General features: G+C 42.2%; 2 protein-coding genes across 2 annotated transcripts; one reads left to right on the top strand and one right to left on the bottom strand.

Moving 5' to 3' along the window:
* Nucleotides 1-454: 454 nt before the first annotated feature.
* CCT3 (chaperonin containing TCP1 subunit 3) lies at nt 455-17,822 on the bottom strand. Its single transcript, XM_046683730.1, has 14 exons — nt 17,669-17,822; nt 15,652-15,713; nt 14,895-14,945; nt 14,743-14,805; nt 13,890-13,986; nt 10,348-10,465; nt 7,616-7,802; nt 6,755-6,904; nt 5,835-5,967; nt 5,570-5,651; nt 3,983-4,163; nt 1,541-1,786; nt 1,136-1,267; nt 455-786 (listed from the first exon to the last, which is right to left on the bottom strand). Exons 1-14 carry the CDS (start codon nt 17,697-17,699, stop codon nt 682-684), a joined length of 1,638 nt encoding a protein of 545 aa, XP_046539686.1. The 5' UTR covers nt 17,700-17,822; the 3' UTR covers nt 455-681.
* Nucleotides 17,709-23,917, top strand: TSACC (TSSK6 activating cochaperone). The gene is made up of 5 exons (XM_046682018.1): nt 17,709-17,720; nt 18,031-18,178; nt 18,978-19,037; nt 22,451-22,573; nt 23,697-23,917. The coding sequence occupies exons 1-5, from the start codon at nt 17,709-17,711 to the stop codon at nt 23,915-23,917; spliced, it is 564 nt and encodes a 187-aa protein (XP_046537974.1).
* Nucleotides 23,918-25,127: the final 1,210 nt, after the last annotated feature.

The raw sequence follows: 25,127 nt of genomic DNA, 5'->3' as shown, positions 1-25,127 counted from the left end.
TAGATTGGAATCAAGAAGGACAGTGGGGGAAGAGGGCAGAGAAAGAGAATTCCAGGTGAGAGAGAAGAATTCTGAAAGTTACAGGATGCAATACAAAAAAACAGCCATTCTATGTTCTTTAGGACAAATGCCTGAGCCCCAGGATATATTGGGTGTTGCTCTGCACACAACCACAGACGGGGAACACCCATGGTTTGGACAGGTTCCTCCTGTTCTTTGGGTGGTGAATGTAAAGTGGTGCTTCTTTCAGCTTTACAGTATCATTTTTCGGAGTCCAAGAGTCTTCCCAACTAGCACCTACTGAGAAGTCTGAAGAACACTCGTTAGAGAAGGCAAAAGACACTTGATGACCTCATTCCCATCTCCCTTCCTCCCCAGTAAGATTTTCTGCCTCCTCCCTCTTTGCCAGGAGGCAGAGATATGATCCAAGGTTGAAAAACACATAACAACTGTCTCAAATGACTTAGATTTAATCATCGGAAGCAAACTAAATGGAAAGCTTACAATAGAGAAGAATTACATGTCAGTGCCTTTTGCAAACTGAGCTGGGACAGAAAGGGACTGGGGCTGCCCCTCAACCTGATCCCTTCCAAACAAAGACATCCACAGTGTCCCTGGCAGTCTGGCTCAGGGAAGGGGGAGACTGTTGGCTCTGTGCGTTGAGGTCGCCTTGCCCACCACTCACTCCTGGCCAGCATCAGGAACTCCGCTTTGCCGGCTTTGGTCATCGCCCTTCTTTTTGTGGCCTGAAACGATGTCGTCAATCCGCAGCAGCAGAACTGCAGTCTAGGAGAAAAGCCACAGCCCCAAAGAGGTCAGCAGAGAAGGGAAGGACATTTGTTTTCTTTTAGACATATCATCTAGCTCCTCCTACATAATTACCATTTTATCTGAAATCTATCTTTCCGGAGTCTTAAATGTAAACTGCAGTTCTCCCTAAGCAAGGGATGCAGCTTGTGCTGTGTTACTTTGCTATTTACATGAGCTAAAGATAAGTAGGGAGATGGAATTCCTTGGGAGATCTTTGGGAAATATTCTGCCTTCTATACCCTCTCCCTTCAAGACTGGAGCAAACACACTGATTTCTGGTTATCTAGAAATAGCATAGCATAGCATATGTCTTAGGGTGCCTCACCTCCACTGCTGTCTTGTATGTTTGCAGCTTTACAGCCAACGGCTCCCAGATGCCCAGTTCTTTCATGTCCACCAAAGTACCTGTCTCACCATTTACGCCCCAGGTCTCACAGTTCTCCTGGGTGTGCCTGGCCTGTAGTTGGAACAAACATAAATAGTTAAAGGGAAAATACTAGGAACAAGTAAGCTGGCAGGGAACATTAGGTAAAAAATTAAACCAAAAATAGTGGATTGATAAGGAAAGGAAAAGAGGACACGGTGACAGCAAACAAGTCAAAAATTAACAGAGGAGAGATTTTGAGGGAAAAAGCTATAAGGAGAACACAGATAAACAGACAAGAACCATCCTCTTAGGCCAAATAGGTGTCGCTACCCCATCAAGAGAATAGCATGGGAAAAAACTCACCCGAAGGGAGGTAAGTAGACGAATGGTGCTGGCCCCACAGTTCTGGATAAGGGTACGAGGGATGACCTCTAGGGCCTGGGCAACAGCCCTGTATGGCCATTGTTCCACACCAGTCATGGCCTTGGATTTTTCTGTCAAGGCATGGGCCACAGCCATCTCAGAGGCTCCACCCCCTGGCACCAGCTGAGGGTCCAGGAGAACATTGCGGCACACTTGCATGGCATCTTGGAGGTTGCGTTCTACTTCCTTGGGAAAGCAAACAGATAGTATGAAGCCAAAGCTTGACGACTCAGGGCCAAATCAGAGGCATCAAAGGACTTCCTGACTGCCAAGTTTGGTAAACCACCAAGGTGGGCAAGGAAGAAAGGTCCTTAGAATCTCTATTGGGTAGGGCAAGTGCTATTTACCCTGGAAAAACACATTAACTACAACTGCAAGACGGGTGTGGTGGGGGAGGCGTCACTCTGTGAAGTTAGGCTTTTGTCCATAACATCTGAGAGACCTATACCCTACTGTGCCCTGTCCTAGTTGCTCCCTTTAGGAGGCTGCATGGTGTAGGGGAAACTCTCTCCTACTTACTAGCTACGTGCCTTTGAGTAAGTTACTTAACTTCACGAAGGAAGAAAAGTTTATACTTATAATTTCAACTTAAAAAATAAGGAAGCAGTGGTTGCCAGGGGCGGGGAGCTGGGGAAATGATGAGTCATTCTTCAATGGGTACCGTGTCTCAGTTGCAAAATGAAAAAATTCTGAAGATCTGTTGCTCAAGAATGTGAATATACTTAACACTACAGAACTGTACACTTGAAAATGGTTAAGATGATAAATTTTTTATGGGTTTTTTGGGCCACCATTAAAAATAAAAATATTATGTTACAATTGATAACAGACTAAATAAGGAAGGAGTGAAAGTGCATGAAGATAGATTAGATAGTGCAGAGCTATACCAAGGATTCTTTGGCTGGCCACGCATTGCTTGCAATTCAATTAGGTTTCGTGACATAATTTTAACAAAGTAGAATGATCTGAATTAAATTTTAGAGAATGTAATTTTATCTTCTCTATGAAAAATGGATTGGATGAGGGAGGGAAGCACAAATTATTTGGAAGCCTCCTACAGGCTATTATTAAGACCAGGTGGAAGGCAATGGTAGACTGGATTAGAATGGTGGCAGTTGTAGCAGACACTGGTCATCACAAAATGTTTCCTGCTGGACATTCATCTAGACTAGACATCTCCAACTTTTTTGCATTTTGGTGTGTCTATACAAATAAGTTCTTACCAGTGAAATACAGATGGAAGTTACAAAAATCACTTCCAGGCCTAGCAATAAAAACCTCCTATGTGATACACTACTGTCTCTTCCTTCATGTGCTGGCTGACTGTGGATACATGTTGAGGATGGCAGAGCCTCAATAAAGTTCAATCTCCGAATGACTGCCTAGAGTAGAACAGCCACACCTCACCCTATAAACAGACAAAATCCCTGCCATCCATGCTGCATGCCTGACTTTAAATTTTCAGGAAATAGTTTTCTATTGTCCAAAACCAGGCAAACATGATCTGATGTATTGGAAGGACAGTGGTTAGTCTTGAGAAGGATAATGACCAGAAGATAATAGGAGCAAGGATTCTGGAGTACTGGTAAATTTCTGTTTCTTCCTCTGAGTTCTGCCTCCATGGATATGTTCAGTTTGTGCAAAGTGAACAAGCTATACAAATATGATGACTGCATTTTCTGTATGTATTTATACTTCACTATTTTTAAATGTTAAATAAATAAACACAGAAATACGTTTTTAAAAAAGAGAAATCTATGGCTACAGATCAAAATTAAATAGCTAAAATGGGGGGACCAGCCTGGTGGCGCAGTGGTTAAGTTCGTACATTCTGCTTTGGCGGCCCAGGGTTCACCGGTTTGGATCCCAGGTGCGGACATGGCACTGCTTGGCAAGCCATGCTGTGGCAGGCATCCCACATATAAAAGTAGAGGAAAGTGGACACGGATGTTAGCTCAGGCCCAGTCTTCCTCAGCAAAAAGAGGAGGATTGGCAGTAGTTAGCTCAGGGCTAATCTCCCTCAAAGAAAAAAAAAAAAGCTAAAATGGGCAACGGGATGGTTTTAGGCCCTTTGGGAAACTCTCAAGCAATGGAATGACTTGGGGCTGGCCCCGTGACCGAGGGGTTAAGTTCACGGGTTCCGCTGCAGGCGGTCCAGTGTTTCGTTGGTTCGAATCCTAGGCGCGGACATGGCACTGCTCATCAAACCACGCTGAGGCAGCATCCCACATACCACAACTAGAAGGACCCACAACGAAGAATATACAACTATGTACCGGGGGGCTTTGGGGAGAAAAAGGAAAAAATAAAATCTTTAAAAAAAAAAAAAGAAAGAAGTGGAATGACTTAGTTCATTCAGTCACACTTCCAAGGCTGACTCACCGACAGAATCTCTTTGCTGGCTCCTCGAAGGAGAATGGTGCAGGCCTTGGGGTCTTTGCACTCAGTGATGAACGTAAAGTACTCGTCTCCAATTTTCTTGATTTCCAACAGGCCTGCTCCTGTCCCAACATCATCTTCTCTCAGCTCCTCCGGTCGGCTGACTATCCGGGCCCCACAGGCTCTATTGATTAGATTGGCAGAGGGATACCAAATGATTTCAGATACTTTTACTCATCTTCCTAGTCCCTAAGGTCTGTGGCTGGGGATAAGGGCAAAAGTGGATTACTAGAAACATTTCAATGTAACTCAAGGTGTCTCGGCTGCCTGGTGAAACAGACTTTCAAACACAGGTGAAGTTTCCTTAAACTAATATAATACGGCTTTATAAATAAAAGTGTACATACCTAAAGCAACTACCATAATCACATACAGTTTAATTCAAAGTATATTTTGTGGATACTAAAATTTGGACAAGTAAGTTATTGTGCGTATCTGACATGTACAAATCACCTAACAGTCATTTCTAGATAGAGTTCACCCTGTACCGCCAAGTTAGATCTCAAGTTCAATAGTAGGACTGTACTAAAGATGATGCAAAGGCCAAGCAAAGAGGAAGGTGAATAAGTATAGGAAAACAAGTACATGTCTGACCCAATTTTAATGAACGTAGGACTAATTTCTTATTTGTCCCTCTTGGACACATAGAGCCAACTACGTGTATGCATGTACGCCCAGAGCCATTTTAGAGCAAGCAGAAGTATAAAATTCAATTTGGATCCACAATATATTATGTGATGTTCAGGTAGACTTGACTTTTTTTAAACAAATTAGTATTAACAATGAATGGTATCTGAGCACAGACATCACTGCAGAAGCACTGAATACAACCTAAAGTTGCATTAATAGTAGCCGAGGATCCAATCATGGAAACTGATGGTTCTGCTATATTCTGAGCTTTAACTTAAAACAGACCAGTCATACCTCGGAGATATTGTGGGTTTGGTTCCAAACCACTGCAATGAAGTGAATATCGCAATAAAGCAAGTCACATGAATTTTCTGTCTACCTGGTGCATATAAAAGTGATGTTTACACTATAGGGTAGTCTATTAAGTATATGATAGCATTGTATCTAAAAAAACCACACAGGTGCATTAATTAAAACATACCTTATTGCTAAAGAATGCCAACACTGTTGGAAAAATGGCACTGATAGACTTGCTCAACACAGGGTTGTCATAAACCTTTAAATTTGTAAAATACGTAATATCTGCAAAGCGCAAAACAAGGTATGTCTGTACTCTGTAACAGGTCCCTAGACACACCAAGGTAACAATCACAGATGTCTAAGCATTAATTGTTCACTACTGGTTAGGAGTGGTATAGAAGAGACTCATATAATAATTACTGGACTAGACAGAGGACTTCTGAAGGGAGCAGACAGCTAAACCCAGGTCATTTCCACCTGTAACTGATTTGGCTGACGGAATCCTATATTAAACTTTTCCAGGTAAGGATGACTACATTATGAAGCTATGAAATGGGAACACATGGGGAGAAGAATCTTACTGTTACCTAGCCTACTCACCTAGCAATGCGATTATTGTCTGTCTTCCGGACTCTGCGGATGGCTGTAATATTGGCCCGCATGAGGTAGTGCTGAGCTAAATCTGCAAACCGAAGAGTAGAGATGTCAAGCTGGAAGCCGGAACTCCTAGAATCTGAACTGGTTTTACCCTCAATATATGCTAACCATCACGTTTATTATGTTCAGTCTATGCCAATATCGAGGGAAAAAATCATCCACCCTCTTCTACCTCAACAGCAATCTGGAAAAATGAATGGAGCCCTACCTGAGATGCCCTTTTCTGTGATGACCACGTCAGGCTTCAGATGGATAATGTCCTCACAGAGCTGCTGGATGTACTCTTCCTCCATTTGGAGGATTCGAGTGAAGTCTTCCTCTCGTGTGATCTCAATGTCAGTCTGTGTAGTTAAAAGTCACTACGATTTAAAAATCTTGGACTGGTGCACCTTCTCAAGGTCATCTCAACTACTACACTCCCTCCAACCAGCCCTCTCATGTATCCCTGACAGTTGGTTACAAAAATGTTAAAGCCATGACCCACCTCAACAAGCCAGTTTAGCTCTAGCAATCGTCTAGGCTAACTCTTTCATTTAATTATAAAGCAACTGGAATTCAAAGTCACAATGCAGTTAGTGGAGAGTCTGGCATAAAGTCTCTGACCACTCAGTTCAGTGTTAGCTCTGTCCTGTCAGTGCGTGTGGTAATTCTGGGTCTTAAAATTCTTCCCACCAATAAATTAATTCTTGTTTCCAATCCTCACTTAATAAGCTTTGATAACTACGTTTTGTCCAAGGGTGATGGAGCCTTGTGAGCCCCCCTGCCCTCTGGAAATTCTTCTTCAGCACTTCAAAGCTAAACTAACTCCTACTCTACATTCTTCTAATGCTTTAGGAAAGGTGGCACAGTAGTGTGAAATTGAAGCCAAACAGAGCTGGGTTCAAATTCTGATTTGGCAAATACCAGCTGTTTTCCTCAAGCAATTAATCTAACTTTGATAAGCTTTAGATCCTTCATCTGTAAAATGCAGGTCAACATCAACTGTTTTAAAGGACTGTTTTAAGAATCAGATCATATGTAAACATCAGTAACCGACACAGAGGCGGCATGTAATAAACATACCTTTTATCTCCCTTGTCCATATTAGCAGATTCTCACATCAGCTTTACACAGTGCCAGGAACCTTACCTGGCTTTCTCCTTTCTTGTATTCCAGAGAAGAATCCAGCAGCACAATGCGAGGGTTCTTGATATAGCGCCGCATTCGTGGATGGGTCACATCCTTGTTTATCATAACTCCACGTAAGACACATGAGTCTTCAATGATGCCCCCAGGTATCTGAGCAAAAAAAATCCACTTTAATCCACAATCAGGAGGAGACACCTTCTCGACTCCCTTCCCACACATTCATCTTTCCCAAATGACAACTCCTTCAGGTTTCTAAAGTATCTTTCTCTCATGGACCTCAAAAACAAATAGATGCAATCCCGTTTTCCCCTCTCCAGGAAGCACACTAATTTTAGACCATGAAACCCAGCTGAGACTCACAGAAATTCAGTGGCTGACCAAGATTTAAAGGGGCTCAGATCTCTCCTACTTCCTGAAAGATATTCCCATAGAATTTTAGGCTTGGGGCTCCATCTACTGGCCAGAAGCTAATAAGCTACTTTTTGATCTTAAATTAGCAGAGAGAGAAAGCTTTCTGGGGCTAATTATTAGCACTACACTGTAGAGCCCTTGTTTATATCCAGATCAGATGGCTGCTACGTACGCAAATGCAAACATGGAGATACCAATAAGCCTTTCCCAGCCCCTGTAAACATTGCACTGCGTAGGGACAGCAGTGAAGCTAACAGAATTATTTCAGCAAGACCTCCTCGTTACCTTCTTTTTCAAGTTTTTGTTTTCCAGGCAGCAAATACAGCTCTTCTTCCTAGTTCTAACTATTAAAGATATATCTTGCTCTGATTTAAACCTATTTCCTCTGCAAGTGGGATGATTCATTCTAGGAAATAATTTGTCTCCAAAGTACACATTGGAAGAGTTTACCTTTTCCACCCTCGCATATTTCTTAATGTCAATCTCCTTCCGACCATTCTCCTCAAACTGTACAGTCTTCACGGCATCCAGGGCTATGGTGCAAGCCAAAGAGGACCACCGACTGATTGCTTTGGTAGTTATGGAGCTGTTGATGATGTTCAGCATCATATCTCGGTTATTAGTGTCAACAGGGGTACTGGAGAAAAGAAAAAAGGGTAACGTGCTCAGCCGAGATCCTGGATATTTAAGGAAGTCCCTCACCTGTATCTCGGCAACTGTAATAGTGGGCCAACAGACACAATTAGGGAAACTGTTCCCTTATAGGAAACTAAAAGTGACATCAAGAAGTAATTCACCCATCCCTCTGCCTTTCAGCAAGGTTACAACTAACCTATCCCCTGGAGGTGTCTCGAATCCCTGAGTAATCTGTTCCCATGCCTGACAATTCTCCACACTGACAGAGCTCACAGTAAAATAATTTGTTCTTGACCTTCTGCTCCAAATTAAAAAAAAAAAGGTTGTAGAGTTTAACTCCTCAAAGCCCCAGTGCATGGTTGCACATCCTAGTTGTAAGTCATTCTAGTTCTACTATGTGAGCCACCACAGCACGGCAACTGAACAGACGGGTGGTGTGGTTCTGTGATGGGCAAGTGAACCTGGGTTGCCGGAGCGGTGAGTGACAAAATTTAACCACTAGGCCATCAGGGCTGGCTCTAAACTCTACAACTTTTACAACTTGGGTCAAAACACATTTTGTCCTTGAAATCTTATTTCAAAACTAACAAATTTTGAGAGTTCCTCTTGATAATCACCATCTGTCTGTACTAACCATTTGAACATCTGATTCTAGCATCTGAATACATGGTGTGCCACGTAGTGTTTACTGTTTTTATGTGTTAGTTTAGTCTTTCCTAACATTATAAATTTGTACATGCTGAGACTATTTGGAACCATAAAGTTGTATAAGACCTTGGAAACCATCTTGTCCAAATTTTCACATATTGCTGAAATCCCTTTTATTGCATGACACATAATACATAATCATTAAATATTTGTTGAATTACAGATTTTAGGGAAGAAGTCATAGCTCTACAAGTATTATCTAAGATGTAGGTAGGTAGTGCTTGATAAAAAGAAAAAATTTCTAATGATTCAGCTCCACACACTCAATAAACCCTCTGGGTATCTCTACATTCTTACAGAGCTTATTTTTTTTTGAGGAAGATCAGCCCTGTGCAAACATCTGCTGCCAATCCTCCTCTTTTTGCTGAGGAAGACTGGCCCTGAGCTAACATCTGTGCCCATCTTCCTCCACTTTACATGTGGGACGCCTACCACAGCATGGCTTGCCAAGCAGTGCCATGTCCACACCTGGGATCCGAACCAGTGAACCCTGGGCTGCCGAAGCGGAACGTGCGCACTTGACCACTACGCCATTGGGCCGGCCCCACACAGCTTATTTTATAAAAATAATTTAAATCAAATACCTCATTCCCTAAGAGTGCTAGACAGAGATGACATCATATAATTTGTCTCTTATCAGCAGGTAGTATAATACAAAGCTCACCAAATTACTAGATACATAACCAACAACCAAACCATAAAAAAGAATAGAACAGTGGCCAGCCCCGTGGCTGAGTGGTTAAGTTCGTGCGCTCTGCTTCAGCGGCCTGGGGTTTCACCGGTCTGGATCCTGGGCACGGACATGGCACCGCTCATCAGGCCACGCTGAGGTGGTGTCCCACATGCCACAAGTAGGACTCACAACTAAAAATATGCAACTGTGTACCGGGGGGCTTTGGGGAGAAAAATGAAAAATAAAACCTTAAAAAAAAAAAAAAAAAAAGAGAGAATACAACATTATAGCTTTTCCTTTTCTTTTTTGGTGAGGAAGATTGTTGCCGAGCAACCATGTGCACCAATCTCCCTCTATTTTCTATGTGGGACACCACCAGAGCACGGCTTGATAAGCAGCATGTAGGTCCGTGCCTGGGATCTGAACCCAGGAACCGGGGCTGCTGAAGTGGAGCTCGCAAATCCAACCACTATGCCACCAGGCTGGCCCCTATAGCTTTTAAACAAATTTAATGAAAACAATTTTGCATTCTGAATGATGTCACAACTTACCTAATAATCCTGCGCTAGAAGTCATGCATTTCTATATTCCTTTCATTATCCTATTAGCACTCAGCAAATAGAGACTAACAGCAAGTTCTTCAGTTACTACATAGGATTCAAACAGCAGTCCTTTTGATTTTAAAGAAAAACTGCTGGCTACCATCCTCCAAGCACTTTTATTAGAATATTAACTAAATTAGCTATAATCACACATGATGGTAGGATATTCTAATAGTAAGTCCTGAATAATTAGTTATTTAACTCTGTAACTTATTTCCCCCATTAGAATCTAAAATCTTGGAAGGTAGGTCTACCACCACACATTTCCCTTGGCAGTGTCTGACACGGACCCTAGCAGATAGGATGTAACCAAAATGTATTCTGAAGAATTGCACTTAGTTCTTTTTATTCGTCTGCTTTGTATCCTTTATCATTTTCTGCAACTTTTCTTTCCCTCATCCTTTTCTTTATTTGGCTCTCCCCTTTGTTTCTCCTCACGAAATGACACCAGGGTATGACCCACGGTGTGTATGATGTGTCTGGCCTTCCTTCACCACCTAAGAACAGACCAGTGTTCCAGGCCTCCCATATTTGACACTACTCGTTTTTGCTCCCCCCTGTACCTGATTTTCTTGAGGGTGCTGATCATATCATCCAACGCCTTGCGGTAAGCACTGATCACCACTGTCGGGTGCATCTGCTGCTCTAGGAAGTGCTCAGCCACAGACAGCATCTCCCCAGCTGGAAAAGAAAATGCCATAATAATCTTTTAAAAAGTACTTGGACATCAAGGCAACTTCATTATGCTTATAAAAATACCTTACCTTTTTTCCTAAAATAGATTCTCCCCAAAGATATGCCATTTGGCTATTAACGCCATTCCAAATTTGACACTTTGTAAAACCCAATTCACGAAAAAAATATCCTCATCAGACATACTTTAAATGATCAAAGATTGATCGTAGGGTTTACTTATTCTCTTGATCTTGCTAACTAAATGTTACCAGTTTTCTAAACAAAATTTTTTCCCAAGACTCCAAAATAGAAAGAAAAATACATAAAGGAAAACTGACTTGTTTATTATCTCAACACCCAGAATGTAGTCAAACTGCTGGTACTAAAACAAAAACAAAACACACAAAACCTTCTACCTGGAAAAATACTCACAAAAATGTACAAAACTGACCCTCTGGATGAGGGATTATTGGTAAAACGTCCTTCTTTTAAAATGTGTCTTTATTTTCTAAGACACACACACACAATACACATTAATACATATCACATACAAAGCTGGTTTCTAAAAAAAGTTTTGAGAAAGAAATGTAAATTTTTGTCAAAAAAAGCCTTTTGCACAAATTGCTCGTACTACCTGCCCACTGGCATTAATTTTTAACATGTACACAAATGTGCCAAAGCTCACATGTATACTCTGGCATGTGCTCAAATTGTTTTTTCCCTTCCTCTTCTCCCCAAAGCCCCCTAGCACATAGCTGTATATTGTAATTGTGAGTGCCTCTGATTGTGCTATGTGGGACGCCGCCTCAGCATGGCCCAATGAGCAGTGCCACATCCGTGGATGGGATCCAAACCAGGAAAACCCCACGCTGCCGAAGTGGAGCACATGAACTTAACCACTTGGCCACAAGGCCGACCCCTGCTCAAATGTTTGAATTCAATACCTTATACCAACTCCTAAGCAACCATCATGTATATTAAAAGAAAGATAAAATATTTTAAAAGATGCTTGAGTAAGTTAACTTAAAAAAGGATATACCCTGTTAAAGAATAGTCAGAACAATAACTAGAAGAAAGATGTCTTTAGCGATGGTAAAGTTTTCTGTTTCTTTTCTTTTTTAAAGCTATCTATATCTAGGATAGCTAGACTCATGGAGACTTAACCTACCTAATACCTCCAGGAGATTCAACTAAGATTATCAGCTAGAAAATTCTGCTTGACATCTAAAACTCATCTTCTACCCAAAAAAGTGTGAAAGCATATGAAGTCTTTCCTCTCCTTTTTATTCTCCAAGTTTTTCTTCAGAGTACGGAATTAGTATACGTAATTTTCAAGCCACCAAAGAACTGGATCCAAAGAAGTGATTAGTTGGTGGTAACTCAAGCAAATTTACACCCAACTCACCAATCTCAAAATGCAGTACACAAAGGCATTCTAAGAATAATTTGTCACTTTTTAAAAAATTCCTATTATAGTAATTTTGTTGTAAGAACTCTATTTTTAGGCATGTGGGCCAACACTATACATTGGCATCCCTTAAAATAGTTTTTTCTCATTTCCTATCTATGTGTTGCCGCAATCAGATTTTTAGAAAATGAATGTTTCTATAATAAAAATTTCACCATCAACTTAAAATTTATACAAGTAAAGGTAATATGTCAACTTTCCAGAAGTGATCTTTTATGATCCTACAGGTGAAATGATTAGTAATTAAAACTTGTACAGTCGAGGGGCCAGCCCGGTGGTGCAGCGGTTAAGTTTGAGTACTCTGCTTCGGCTGTCCGGGGCCACTGGTTCAGATCCCAGGCACGGACCTAAGCACTGCTTATCAAGCCATGCTGTGGCAGGCATCCCACATATAAAGTAGAGGAAGATGGGCACAGATATTAGCTCAGGGCCAGTCTTCTTGAGCAAAAAAGAGGAGAACTGGCAGCAGATATTAGCTCAGGGCTAACCTTCCTTAAAAAAAAACAAAACAGTATTTGTAATCTTTAAAAAAGACAAAAAACTTGTACAGTTGAGACTCATTCTTGAGATTTGCATTTTTCTATTCGACTACTTGCTAAAACCTATTTGTAACTCAAAATGATATTTGCAGCACTTTCGTGGTCATTCACAGACATGCAGAGATGAAAAATGTGAGCTGCCCAATGCACACATTCCCAGGTGAGGTCAAACAAGACAAGACTCTGCCTTGTTGCAGCTCTCATACTGTAAACAAGTATGCTTTATGTGGTATATATGGCATCACGTTTTCCACATTCTTGTGCATCTTGTTGATTATTTCACTGTTTAAAATGGCCCAACTTGGGCCGCCCCACTGGGACAGCAGTTAAGTGTGCAAGTTCCACTTTGGTGTCCCGGGGTTCGCTGGTTCAGATCCCGGGTGTGGACAAGGCACTGCTTGGCAAGCCATGCTGTGGTAGGCGTCCCACATATAAAGTAGAGGAAGATGGGATGGATGTTAGCACAGGGCCAGTCTTCCTCAGCAAAATGAGGAGGATTGGCAGCAGATGTTAGCTCAGGGCTAATCTTCCTCAAAAAAAAAAACAAACAAAAAAACCCAAAAGAAACAACAACAAAATAAAATAAGATAAAATGGTCCAAGTATAGAGCTAAAGTGCTATCTGGTTCTCCTAAGTTCAAGAAGGCTGCGATGTGCCTTAATAGAGAAAACAACATATTAGATAAGTTTTGCTCAGGCATGAGTTACGGTGCAACTGGCCCACGAATTCAATGTTAATGAGTCAACAATATAAATTAAGGTGTCTTTAAAAAAACAAAACAAACAAAAAACCATAAAATAAGGTACATATTTATCAGTTGATAAATATGTGACCAGAGGCTCGCAGAAACCTAACCCTGTATCTCCCTCAGGAGTGATGGTTTAGTATTCACTAATTGAGTGTCTGTGCTGACTTTACAGAACTTACTGTGAATAACAAGAATCAACTGTACTTTATTAAACCAGATTTGTGCACTCATCCTATACTATGATGAATGTTTTATACTCAATTGGAGAGAATACATAGGAAATCAGCAACGAATTATTCAAATATTTCTAAGTAGGGGGCTGGCACCGTGGCCGCGTGGTTAAGTTCTCGTGTTCCACTTCAGTGGCCCGGGTTTCGCCCGTTTAGATCCTGGGCGTAAACATGGCACCATTCATTAAGCCATGCTGAGGTGGCATCTCACATGCCACAACTAGAGGGACCCACAACTAAAAATACACAACTATGTACCGGGGGGCTTTGGGGAGAAAAAGGAAAAATAAAATCTTTTAAAAAATTAAATAAATACATAAATAAATATTTCTAAGTAGTGGACTGGTAAAATGTCCCTTCTTAAAATATGACATAGACATTATTTCTGGCAAAAATCTCCGCATTTCAATCCAATTTTCCTTATTAACCTTTCATCTCTTCTTACCAAGAATAATTACTGACGTGGTCCCATCTCCAACCTCTTCATCCTGTGTCCGGCTAATTTCAATCATGGACTTGGCTGCTGGATGCTGTACCTGAATCTGAAAGAAAAATGTAGATAGCCACTGAATCAACACCACTCAAAGACCTCTTAGCCCATTCTGCTTGGCCCTAACTCTTGAGCGTCCTGCTTCTACACTTACTCCCTTTTCCTTTGTTTTACCACAGCTTCAAAGTTTAAAAGTGACGCCAAAAATATCTAAGTAAACCGCCTTTCCAAGTCCCCTTCCTTTTGGGGAAAAATGTACTATGCCAACTCAACTACTCAAGTTTCTTTGGCAGATAACAGTACCTTTTAGCTTAATTACGGGGAGCATTATTGTTGTGGAAAGAACATGTTGAAGTCCTACCCCCTGGAAATTGTGAATGTGACTATATTTGAAAAACAGGGTCTTTGCAGATTCAATCAAGTGAAGATTGAGGTCATATGCATATCAGGATACGCCCTAAATCCAACCACTGGTGTCCTTATAATAAGAGACACACAGGAGAATGCCATACAACAACTGAGAAGGACTGAGTTACGAGCCAAGGAATGCCAACGACTGTGGTGAACCATCAGAAGCTAGAAGAGGCAAAGAAGGATTCTTCCCTAGAGCCTTCAAAAGGAATACAGCCCTGCTGTTACCCTGATTTTGAACTTCTAGCCTCCAATCTACGAGAGAATAAATTTCTGTTGTTTAAAGCCACCCAATTGTGGTAATTTGTTACTACAGCCCAAAGAAACTAATCATCATCTACATATATCTTTATGGGTCCTTCACAAAATAATTAGAAAGCAAAATGAGAAGTCATACCTCTCGAAGAATGGCATTGCCATCGTTGGTCATCACAATACCTCCCATTGGGTCCAAAAGCATCTAGGACAAAAGCAAAAGTTGTATTTAAGTGTTCCAGATAACAGAAAGGGAAAAATCTGTAGTCAAGAGTTTCAGTGAGATAAGCCTACCTTCATCATGGACTTGGGTCCCAAACATGTTCGGATGATATCTGCAATAGTCTATCGGAAAGAATATGTAAAGCATGTAAGTGCAGATCAAAGGATGGTGAGTGTGTATATTAAGGGAAGGGGCATGAGTAATCCCGAGTCAGTGTTTTAACAACTATACCTCTAAAGTAGGGTTGGAACCCACTTTAGATATAGCAAACCATGTGGCCAGATTCTGCTGTTTTTCCCCTTTGGGGATGCTTTCAGGGTAGATGTAGAAAGAAAAACCTTTCACAAGAAAAAAGGCGGCACACACCCCAGAGCTTCAATTTCCCAGCAGTCCAGGTAACTGGAAGTCCATGTCTTAGTATTTCTTTCCATGATAGCAGCCTCCACACCATGCTAAATCAGATCTAGGGCTATTTCATTCTTTCACTAAAAATATATTTACTGAATACCTATCCAGGATCTACAGGGGGCACTAGGAATACAAAAGGGAAACAGTTCTTCCCCTCAAGTAACTCTGTCTAGTATAGAAGACAAACACAAACAGAATACTGTAAAACAATATACAGCAAGAGAATTATACACAAGTTAACATGAAAAGACTATTAGGCCTCTCTCTCAGAGGAATCCTTCTCTCTACCACCATCAGGAAAACGTCCTGAAAGAAGGGAAGTCAACTATTCCTCTCCCTAATTGCAAAGAAACATAGAAATACTAGGAAAGGCAGCTGGAGGCAAACTATTATACTTTAAACAACTTAAAGATATGCTACCTTAGCAGCATTGATGTTTCCAGATTGAACTTTTCTTCCAGATTCACGCTTTGTGTTCTGGCCTAAAACAGGTAAGAAAAAAAGGCAATAGCCAAGGATCACTCCACCGTGTATTAGCTATTTATTCCCCGACCTTTGAAAAGAAACACACAGGTATATACATTGACCAAAGCTTCTCAAATTGAGCACTTTAAATATGTGCGGCTTACTGTATGTCAATTACACCTCAAAAAATTGTTAAAAAGTAAACATATGTACTTATGGCTACTTCTTTATTTACCTCAACTCCTGGTATACTAAGAAACAACCCACACAGCTTTGACTTTGGAATTCTGGTCACTTTCCCTCTAACCAAACATTCATGTATTTACAACAAAGATTCATAACCTGAAGTCCATGAACGGGCCTCACTGGGATAGTGAACTCCCTGAGATTATACCATACAACGGGAGATACTGCATTTTTGTCTGGGAAGAGGATCTACAGCTATCATCAGATTCTTAAAGGGCTGATGACCCTAAAAAACCATCAATCACTACTTTATGTAAAAAGGGAAAGTTTGGGGGTTCATATTTTCCTACTTGGATAGGGGGAATCGTACTCTGACAGTTCCAGCATAATTACTCATAGTGCCCCCACAATATGCTGGGGAATGAGAACACACTCTCAAAAGCGTCCCAATTTGTAAGACAGTCACTTCATGCTTGGATATGGTAAGAATGCCTCAGTAACCGATTTACCATCAGTAAGAGCTGACTACGTATTTTAATAAGGAGCCTCATCAGTTATAGCCAGTAATGCCCGGGATTAATGTAGACCTGAAAAGGGCTTCACAATGCACCACTCACTCCAGGGCCCTCTCAATGGAGACAAGCCAGTGGTGATAACGAAAGGAACAAAGTGCTTATTTTCCTCCTCTCCAAATTACACATTCCCCACAATTTCAATCCGTAAATTTTTTCAATCCAGTCCCATCACATCTCAACACTCACAACTCTCAGGATTTAGATTTCTATTTTACACAGTGGTAAAAAAAATCTTGCATTGACCTTTCCGATGGATTCATCAGAAATACTGTTTTTTCTGGGGTAAGAGAATTTTTCCCTGAAAAGTTATCTTCCAGGTATAGAGAAAAACGGGCAACACCTGAACAACATGCTGTACACAGAGGATTGTAAGGAAGGGAAATGGTTAGTCGGGCATCTTAGGTGGTCTTGCAGATGGGGTACAGAAGTTACGCACAGAATCGAAACATACTCTGGAAGACAAAGGAGGTGGTACTCACTAGTCAAAAAGAAATGAGAGATGTTCTCGACTAGTAAAGAGAACCAGTGGATAAATTTGGGGAAACTCAGCAGGTCAGTGGGAGAGATTACAACGCAGGGGACACTGAGGGACATCTAGGACCAGTAAGAGAAGCAGGGTCACTTCAGGAACAGGGGTTGCTGAACGGAAATTCAAGAGGACTGTTACCGAAAAAAGTGACCAAGGATTCCACTCGCTGTTCGCCAGATCCTCTTTGAAGCAGTTTACCTACTCATCTCATTTAATCCTCACAATTCTACGAGGAAATACCGTTAGCCCCAATTATCAAGATGGAAACGCTCAAATCAAGCAATTTGTCCGAGGCCTCACCGCTACCAGGGGATGGGCCAAGGTTATAAAGCTAGGCCGGACTGAAAAGTCATTATTCATTCATCTACACACTGGAAGTCACGCCGGGAAAGGTGGAGGGGCGGGGGAGGGGGTGAAGAACGCAGTGCCGAGCGGGAAGGGGCTTCTCGGGGCCGGTGCCCGCAAAGACAAAAGCGGCGGCGAGGGGAGGTCAGTTTGCGTTTGTGAAGACAGCGGAATAGGTCAAGTGAAGCGAGGACAGCCGGAGAGAGGGCTTCCAAAATGAACCACGACTGGAAGGCTCAGTGGCCGGAGCAGGGCGGGAATGGGCTGGGGCAACACTGTAAAGTGTGGACCGAAGGGGCGAAAAGGGAATCCCTTCCCCGACTTCCCCACAACTCACTGAGCACGAGAACGGGACGATGGCCCATCATGGCGGCGCGATGCAGAGCCGGGTACCCTCAGCTGGGATAACCGGCAGAACCTTCTGGAGAGAACCCTAGCAAAAAGACCAGAAAGCGCTGCCTCCTCAGGGCTTACACCTAAACCCACTACCCTCAGCGTCGCCGCCAATCACCGTATCCATCTCATTGACCGGCACGAAAACAGGCCAATTGACATCCTTAGACCCGCCCCCTACGCAAGAACGGCAGGGCAAGCTAGATAGAGAGAGCGCGATGATGGAAGTGGGAGGGCACAGGCGCTTGCGCAGTAGGGTGGCCGCTCCCGGCCGCGTGCAGCGCGATCCTCGGCGCAAGCGCCTAGGCGCCGGCAGTTGGACGGCACGCTACTGCGCATGTGTTTCAACTACAAGGGTGGGCGCTGGGGTTGAGAGTTTCGATTGACACCGCAGGTGAAGTCTTTAAGGCTGTGCTGCGCCTCAGCCCTTCTCGGGCCGCGAAGATCAAGAAGGGTGTGACGGTTTCCACTCTTTCGTTCCAGTCTTAGCACCGGGGAGGAATAGAGGGGTGGGACTTCGACCGGCAGTTAAAGGAAGACCTGGCTGGTTTGATGCAGGGTGAAGTGGGAGTTGTAGTCCTATCCGGCTGAGCTGGGCGGTAACAATCCTTCTGGGCACGCTGGGAGTTGTGGTTGATTGCCTCTGGACTCCTTGCTGTGAATGGACCTTTCCCTTCTTGGGCAAATGCTTTTTGTTGAGGCTGTGAGCGGTACCAGAGGGGGATGGCTTACTTTTTCCCCGAGTTATCCTATCGAAAACATTTTGTCAAGTATTCCCTTTAGTGCTTAGAGATTTTCTTTCTCCACGCCTATTCCCTCCCCTGCCCTCCTTCTCCGCTCAACTCCTAGTCCGTTAGAGATGATGGGGAGCCAGAGTTTTTAAATTACCTTACGGGACAGGAAAAGGGCTGATACTGCAGAAATTAAACGTGGAGAGAACACAGAGAATAATTGCTCGTTCGCAGAAGATTCAAGGTTTGGGTTTGGTTAAATTACTATTTTTTCCACTAAAAAAGGAAGCAATAGTAATAGATAACAGCTGTTTTACTAACTAGTGAAGGCACCGTGAGAGCACAGACAATTCAAGAAGAGTCACTTATATTTGGCCATGAAATAGAAGAGTACACCCTTTCACACTTTTTCCTCCCAAAATTGGAACAGCCTGAGATCTTCTGGAGAAGAACTTATGAAATTGTCAATAGTAAGGTAATAGCATAGGTTGTTGATCCTGTAATGCTATGATTCTTTCCCAGGCACCACACCTGTAGGTGTTCAGATGGAGCAGCAGACTACTCATCCTGCTAACAGAAGAGGTGTGTCAGAAGGCCTGCTTCCTTTCCCTTAAAACCAGACCTCCTTAATGGCTTAGCATTTGGGAAAATGATTCTAGTTGTATGTATGTTTTTTCCTTTTGCTTAGTTAATTGAAAGGTATTTGTATTTTTTCTGCATTTCCCACTAAATGGGAACATTGCTGTATTCCCAGTGACTAGAACCGGATCTGTTAAATAATAGATGCCCAATAATTATATGTTGAATGAATATTATTATTCTTCCTTTATATCTCCTCTTAATACTTAGAACAAGGCTGTGTACAGGGATCCCAGAAGACATAGTGTTGGCTAGAGTGAACTCAGTTTGAGCTGGACGGTCCCATTGGTGGCCAGGGAAATGCCTGAGGCCATCTGAATCCAGAGCCTATCCACTTAACTGTAGTGGAGTAGATTACTTTATCTGAGAGGCCTACTGTGTCTTAGCTTGCACAGAAATGAACTAGCTCTTTTCACAGAGTATACTGTGCAGTGATAAAGAGCATGACTTTGGATTCTACAGGGCTGAATGTCATTCCAGCACTGCCACATACTAATTGTGGAATTTTGAGGAAATTTCCTACCTTAAGTTTTTTCAAATATGTGGATAAAGCTACCTACTTCAAAGAGTTATTTGTGAGAAATATATATGATAATGTACGTAAAGCACCTTTTATTATTATTTTCTCTGTCCTGCCTCCTTTTGCTGCTCCTCAACCTCATCTTCTGTTATGCATTCTCTAGTCAGCAATATGGTTCCTTAGTATGAATTGCCTGTAAAGTATTCTTCAAACCTTACAACCCAGTAGAAAATGCATCGTTATATACCTAGGAAGGGCTGAAATTATTTAGAAGTGCGTTTGTATGGAAATTAACAAATTTTTCAAATGGTGAGAAGAATCTTGAGACCTGAGTTTCAGTTTCTATTTTCTTACCACTCTGCATGAGCCATCAAATGACTGATGACTTTGAAGCAGGAGGGAGGAGAAGATAGAGGCTCTACAGCAGGGTTTGGAAAATCCACAAACCCAGAGCAAAAAATGGATTTCCTTCACCAAGCATAACTGACAGGGAATAGAACAGATTTCAATTTTCATAGGCTCAGTGACTTTCCAGACAGAAAGCACCTCAGCCTAGAACTCACGTATGAGCACTTCTTCATCTTGGCAGGCCGTTCCTCTGTTGTACTCTGAGTAAAGGACGAGAATGAGACATCTTCCTTCATACAACCTCCTTGTCATACCTCTGCCCCAGGCTTGTTTTTGGTGAAGAGGCCCTCTCTTTGTCTTCATCCTTCAAATGCCAGCTGAGACTGGGACACTTCCTCGGAACATGTGCCAGCTCCACAGACTAGGTTAGGTGCTCTTAGAGCATTTAAGGGGTGTAATAATGTGCATGCTTATCATTCAATGCCTGTCTACACTGCAGTGCTGTCAGTTCCATGACAATAGTGACCACATCTGTTTAGCTCACTGTGATATTGTCAGTGGCTGACACATTCCAGGCACTTAGCTCTCTCTTATCTGTATGAATGAATGAATGAAGGAATTCAACTTTTCTATCCTTTTTTGATCTCATTATGACATTAAATTATAGACTCCCCACTGTCCCAAGCCCTTTAATTCTTTCATGGTCCCAGCTCTTCTGCGTTTCCACCCATTGCTCCTCTGTCAACTTTGCCACTTCCTTTTCATCTTGCAAACTCCTGAGGAGTTCCCCCAAGATCTAATTTTCACTCTCAGTTTTTTAGTTTGGAGGGCTAATTTATTTTTGCAGCTCCTTCATCACCTCTTTGTGGCTAGCCTGGCAATTTGACCTTTCACCTGAGCTCAGTGCTATCTCTCTGGCTGTTTTTCTAGGCATTTCTATTTGGTATTCCTAATCTCTTGTCAGATTCAATGTCCAAAATGTGATTTATGTTAAAATGAGGAAATCCCAATTCAGACTCCTTTGAGTAAAAAGGAAATTCAGAGGCTTGTGCAGTCGGGAGGGATGCTGATACAGTCACAGCATAGGAAGAAGAGCTGCAAAAACCAGGGCTGTAGCGACTGGAATTGGGGATTCCGTGCTTGTGAGTATCTGTCCATTTATCCATCTCTCTCCTACGTTCTGTCCTGTCTCCAATTTCTTGCTTTTATCTTATTCTCATGGCATGCTGGCCAAATTCAGTAGCTTTCATTGGCCCCAATTTTACATTTTCCCAACATGGCAAATGAGAAGAAAGCAAGCTGCTTTGACACAGAATCCATATATCCATCCCAGGGGATGACTCTGGTCCAACTTGCCTCCTGTGCTTACCCCTTGGACCAGTCGCAATTGTCAAGGCAGACAGCATACCATGATTGGCCTGTATTGGGTCACATGCCCATTCCTGTTGGGGAGAGCGGCCTGGGGCAGTCCCACCAGTATGGCCTGGAGTCTGGGGAAGGAATAGCTTCCCAGAGGAAGGTTTGCTCAGTAGACAAAAATAGCATCTGTCTTCTGTAGGACTCATCATCTTCTCCCTACAGATCAATTTTTTCTTCTAGCTTAACTATTTCTGACAAAGGTATTCCATTTTCCCATTTAAGAACTTCTTCCATGTCCATCCCATTTTAATACCTATAGATTAATTAAAATGCAGTTATATTTTCTAATCCTAAAAGGCTCAATGGCTTTCCATTGTATTCAAGAGAAAGTCTAAAGTCTCAGATTTGCTATTGTGAAGAGTCTTCTCTGGTCCATCCTACCTTCCCACTCTCCCTGCTCTTAATTCTGGCCATCCCAGCATTCCTCATCTTTCCAGAGATATATTGGCTTCCTTGCATTTGCTTTTGCTATCCTTTTTTCTCCCACTTGAAGTATCTTTTCCACTCATTGAAAGCTTCCTGTTTTCAAGGTCCAATAAATATCCTCCACCTGCCTGGAGTCTTCTCTGACTATTGTACTCATATTGATCTCTTCCCCTCTTTTCAAAAACAATCATTTTTACATCTAATCATATGCTTAGTATAGCTAAAAAATAAAAGGCCTTATTTTCACCCCAGACTGTCAGACTCATTGTTTATGTCCTTGTGTTGTTATATCACCATTTCGTCAGTGACTGATTTGTCTCCCTAACCAGATGTTAAGCACCTAAGGAACCATGTCTTAGATGTCTTGTGTTTGCCCCAGTGTCTAGTACAGTAGTCAGCATGTAGCGCCTATCAATAAGAACTTGTAAAACATAAGCAGATTAGATTTTAGCTTATCCCATCCCTGCTTAGTTTCCCTTAGTCCCACTATGGTTTCTTTTTTGTCTCTTTTATATAACTTTCTTTGAAGCTATTCAGGGCGGGGCCTCGGCACCTGCGTTCATAGACCAGTGCAGGGATCTAATGAGAAAGGCTATCCCTTGTTGCAATGAGCTCTGATTAGTTGCCTCTGATTTTGTTTCAGCCAAAGAGGAAGGTAATGCAGTGCCTCTTTGTCAAGCCAAACCCTCCCCCAGCTTTATTAATCTTCAAGCAAGTTCCCCACCAGCCACTCTCCTGAACATCCAGACAACAAAGCTGCGTTCACGTAAGGATGCAGGGAGGGTTTCCCAGGTGGATGCAGCAGCTGCGCCCGGCAGCAGGGGTTGGGGGGTGAGGGGGGGTTGCATGGAGGAGGTGGCCTGAGGCTTCTCCTGTTGATCTGGTGCCAACTCTGGGTCAAGCCACCTCTAGATTTTTCATTGGTAGCTTGTTGATTATTCAGTTCTACTGATTTCTTTTAATTCTCGATTCTACCAATTTTTTTTGTTTCCTTGGTTATTAGCACCTTTACTAGACTAGGCAGGACTGAAGTGAAAATTTTATTGCTTGTTAGTACTGTTAGTTAAAAAGTGGCCGGGGAAGGAAATAGTAACTATTAGGTCAGTTTCTTTGAAGTTCAGTTATCCATCCTCCCAAGGGGAAATCAGTGGGTATTTAGCATACCTGTGGGAGCCTACCAGGGCACTAGACAGTCATGACCCCTGTTTTTGAGGACCTCAGATTTTAGCAAAGAAGTCAAAACCAAGAAATACACAAACAATAGATAATATAACTACCAAGGTTAACTAAGAGCTGGCTCCGTATAATGTAGTTGAAAACATTAGGGAAAAAATGGGCTGATGCAGCAAGACTGGTTGAAGTTAGACAACAGGAAGAACTTCAGGTCACTGCTAATGAGATACTATGTCAGGTAAGAGAAGAAGGCTGAGGCATCCCTTGCGCTCTTGAAAGGGGTGTTAGGCCTCACTCCCAGACCGTTTCGTTCACTCATCAAATATTTGTTGAACATTTTGCACCAGGTACTCTTCTAGGTGCTGAGGATACAGCAGTGAACAAATGAGACAAAAATCCCTGCCTTCCTGGAGCTTACATTCTAGAAGAGGGACTTAAATTAAATAAATAATTACAAAATATGCCACATGGTCGTAAGTACTATGAGGAAAATAAAGTCAGGGAGAGGGGTAATAAGGTCCAGCGATTGGTTTCAAATTGAAATAGGGTGGCCAGGTAGGCCTCACTGAGAAGATGACAGCTGAGCAAAGGTGTATCTGGGTTGAGTTGTGCCTGGAAAGATTAGAGGGGTCATTTTGTTAGAGCCCTTCCCACCTTGGCACAATTACAAACATCTCTCTTTTGTCCCCTTTACACCTCCATTGCTCTTCCTTCAGGAGTTAACCAGAAGTCCAAGGAATGCCTAGGACTCCTAGAATGTATGTATGCCAATCTCCAGCTTCAGACCCAGCTTGCCCAACAGCAGATGGCTATTTTGGAAAATTTACAAGCATCCATGACACAGCTGGCTACTGGTGGGGGGGAAAGCAAGAACTCTTCTCTCCCAGCCTTAGCTCACAATCTCCTGTTAAATCACCTGCCCCAGTTCAGTAAATGAATTGTGGAACAAAGTTATTGTGTATGTTTCTTCCCTCTCTCTTCCCAATTCAACCCTTGGTGGAATTTAGGCATATAACCTACAAATGGTTGGTTAGTTCACAAGTTCATAATAAGTGTTCATTGAGTGCAAAGCACTGCATAAAGCACTTGGGGACACATATTACAGAAGAGACAGTTTTGAGGGATTTCCTGTCTAACAAGACAAATAAGACACATAATTCCTTGCAAAATTTAGTGGTACTCTAAGGGGGAATGGAGGTTGAGACATAGAAGTTACTAGGATACAAGTGGACCAATCTTAGAATCTTGCTGGAGGAAGTGGCCGCATGAGGCCACCTGATGGAGGGGTAGGATGGGGTGGCATGGCTAGATGAAGTAATATAGTTCCATGCCAGCTGGGAAGCTTGGACAAAGACCTAGAGATAGGAGAATGAGTCATCAGAAATTAGGAGAAGAGGTTTTCCCCCCCAAGAATATAGGCTATGAGGTAGAGTATAGAGCAGCTGAGAACAGACAAGGCAGCTTTCCCTGGGGAATTTTTCTGCTAGCAGCCATTAGAGGCTCTGATTTTATGTGAAGCACCGGAGAGCCATTGGAAGCTTTCAGACAGCAATGAAGCACACATAAAATAGTAGAAACACCACAGGCAAAATATTTTGGGGTGGAGGGAGAATGAAAGTTGAGAGAGACCTGCATAAATTAATAATAGTAATTTGATGTGAAACTCCTATGGTCTAGATAAAGAGTTTAGAAATGAAGACAGGTAGTAAGTCTGAGCTATATTGCAGAGAAGGACTAGTCTTGAGCTTGAAACACCAAGAGACAGCATCCTGAAATTTCTAAGTTGGGAAGTCACATTAACTTTAATGAGAATTCAAGTCCAACCATACATTTTCAGTGTTTGAGAAGAGGACAATTGAGATTGGCTTAGCCGTTAGAACCATGTTAGGTCACTGCTTTCTCTTGCAGGTGTATTGGCAAATTACTCTCAAGACTGGGTCCTCTTTCCACAGAGGCCTTATTTTCCTGTGGAATGTGTAGAAGATGAAAAGAGAGTTAGGCTTAAATACAAAGATGAGGAGGAAATGAGAAAGCAGTGATTGAGAAGAAGACTTCATATTGGCCTTCAAATCTTTGAAGAGTTTTTCAGAGATTTCTTCTTTATTCTGTTCTATTAAAGAGGACAGAATGAGAATAAGGCAGACGTG

The sequence above is a fragment of the Equus quagga genome, chromosome 13 (genome assembly GCF_021613505.1).
Source record: "Equus quagga isolate Etosha38 chromosome 13, UCLA_HA_Equagga_1.0, whole genome shotgun sequence".
NCBI classification, from domain to species: Eukaryota; Metazoa; Chordata; class Mammalia; order Perissodactyla; family Equidae; genus Equus; species Equus quagga.
The sequence above is the reverse complement of the archived record's forward strand: the minus strand, read 5'-3'. Positions and strand labels throughout refer to the sequence as shown.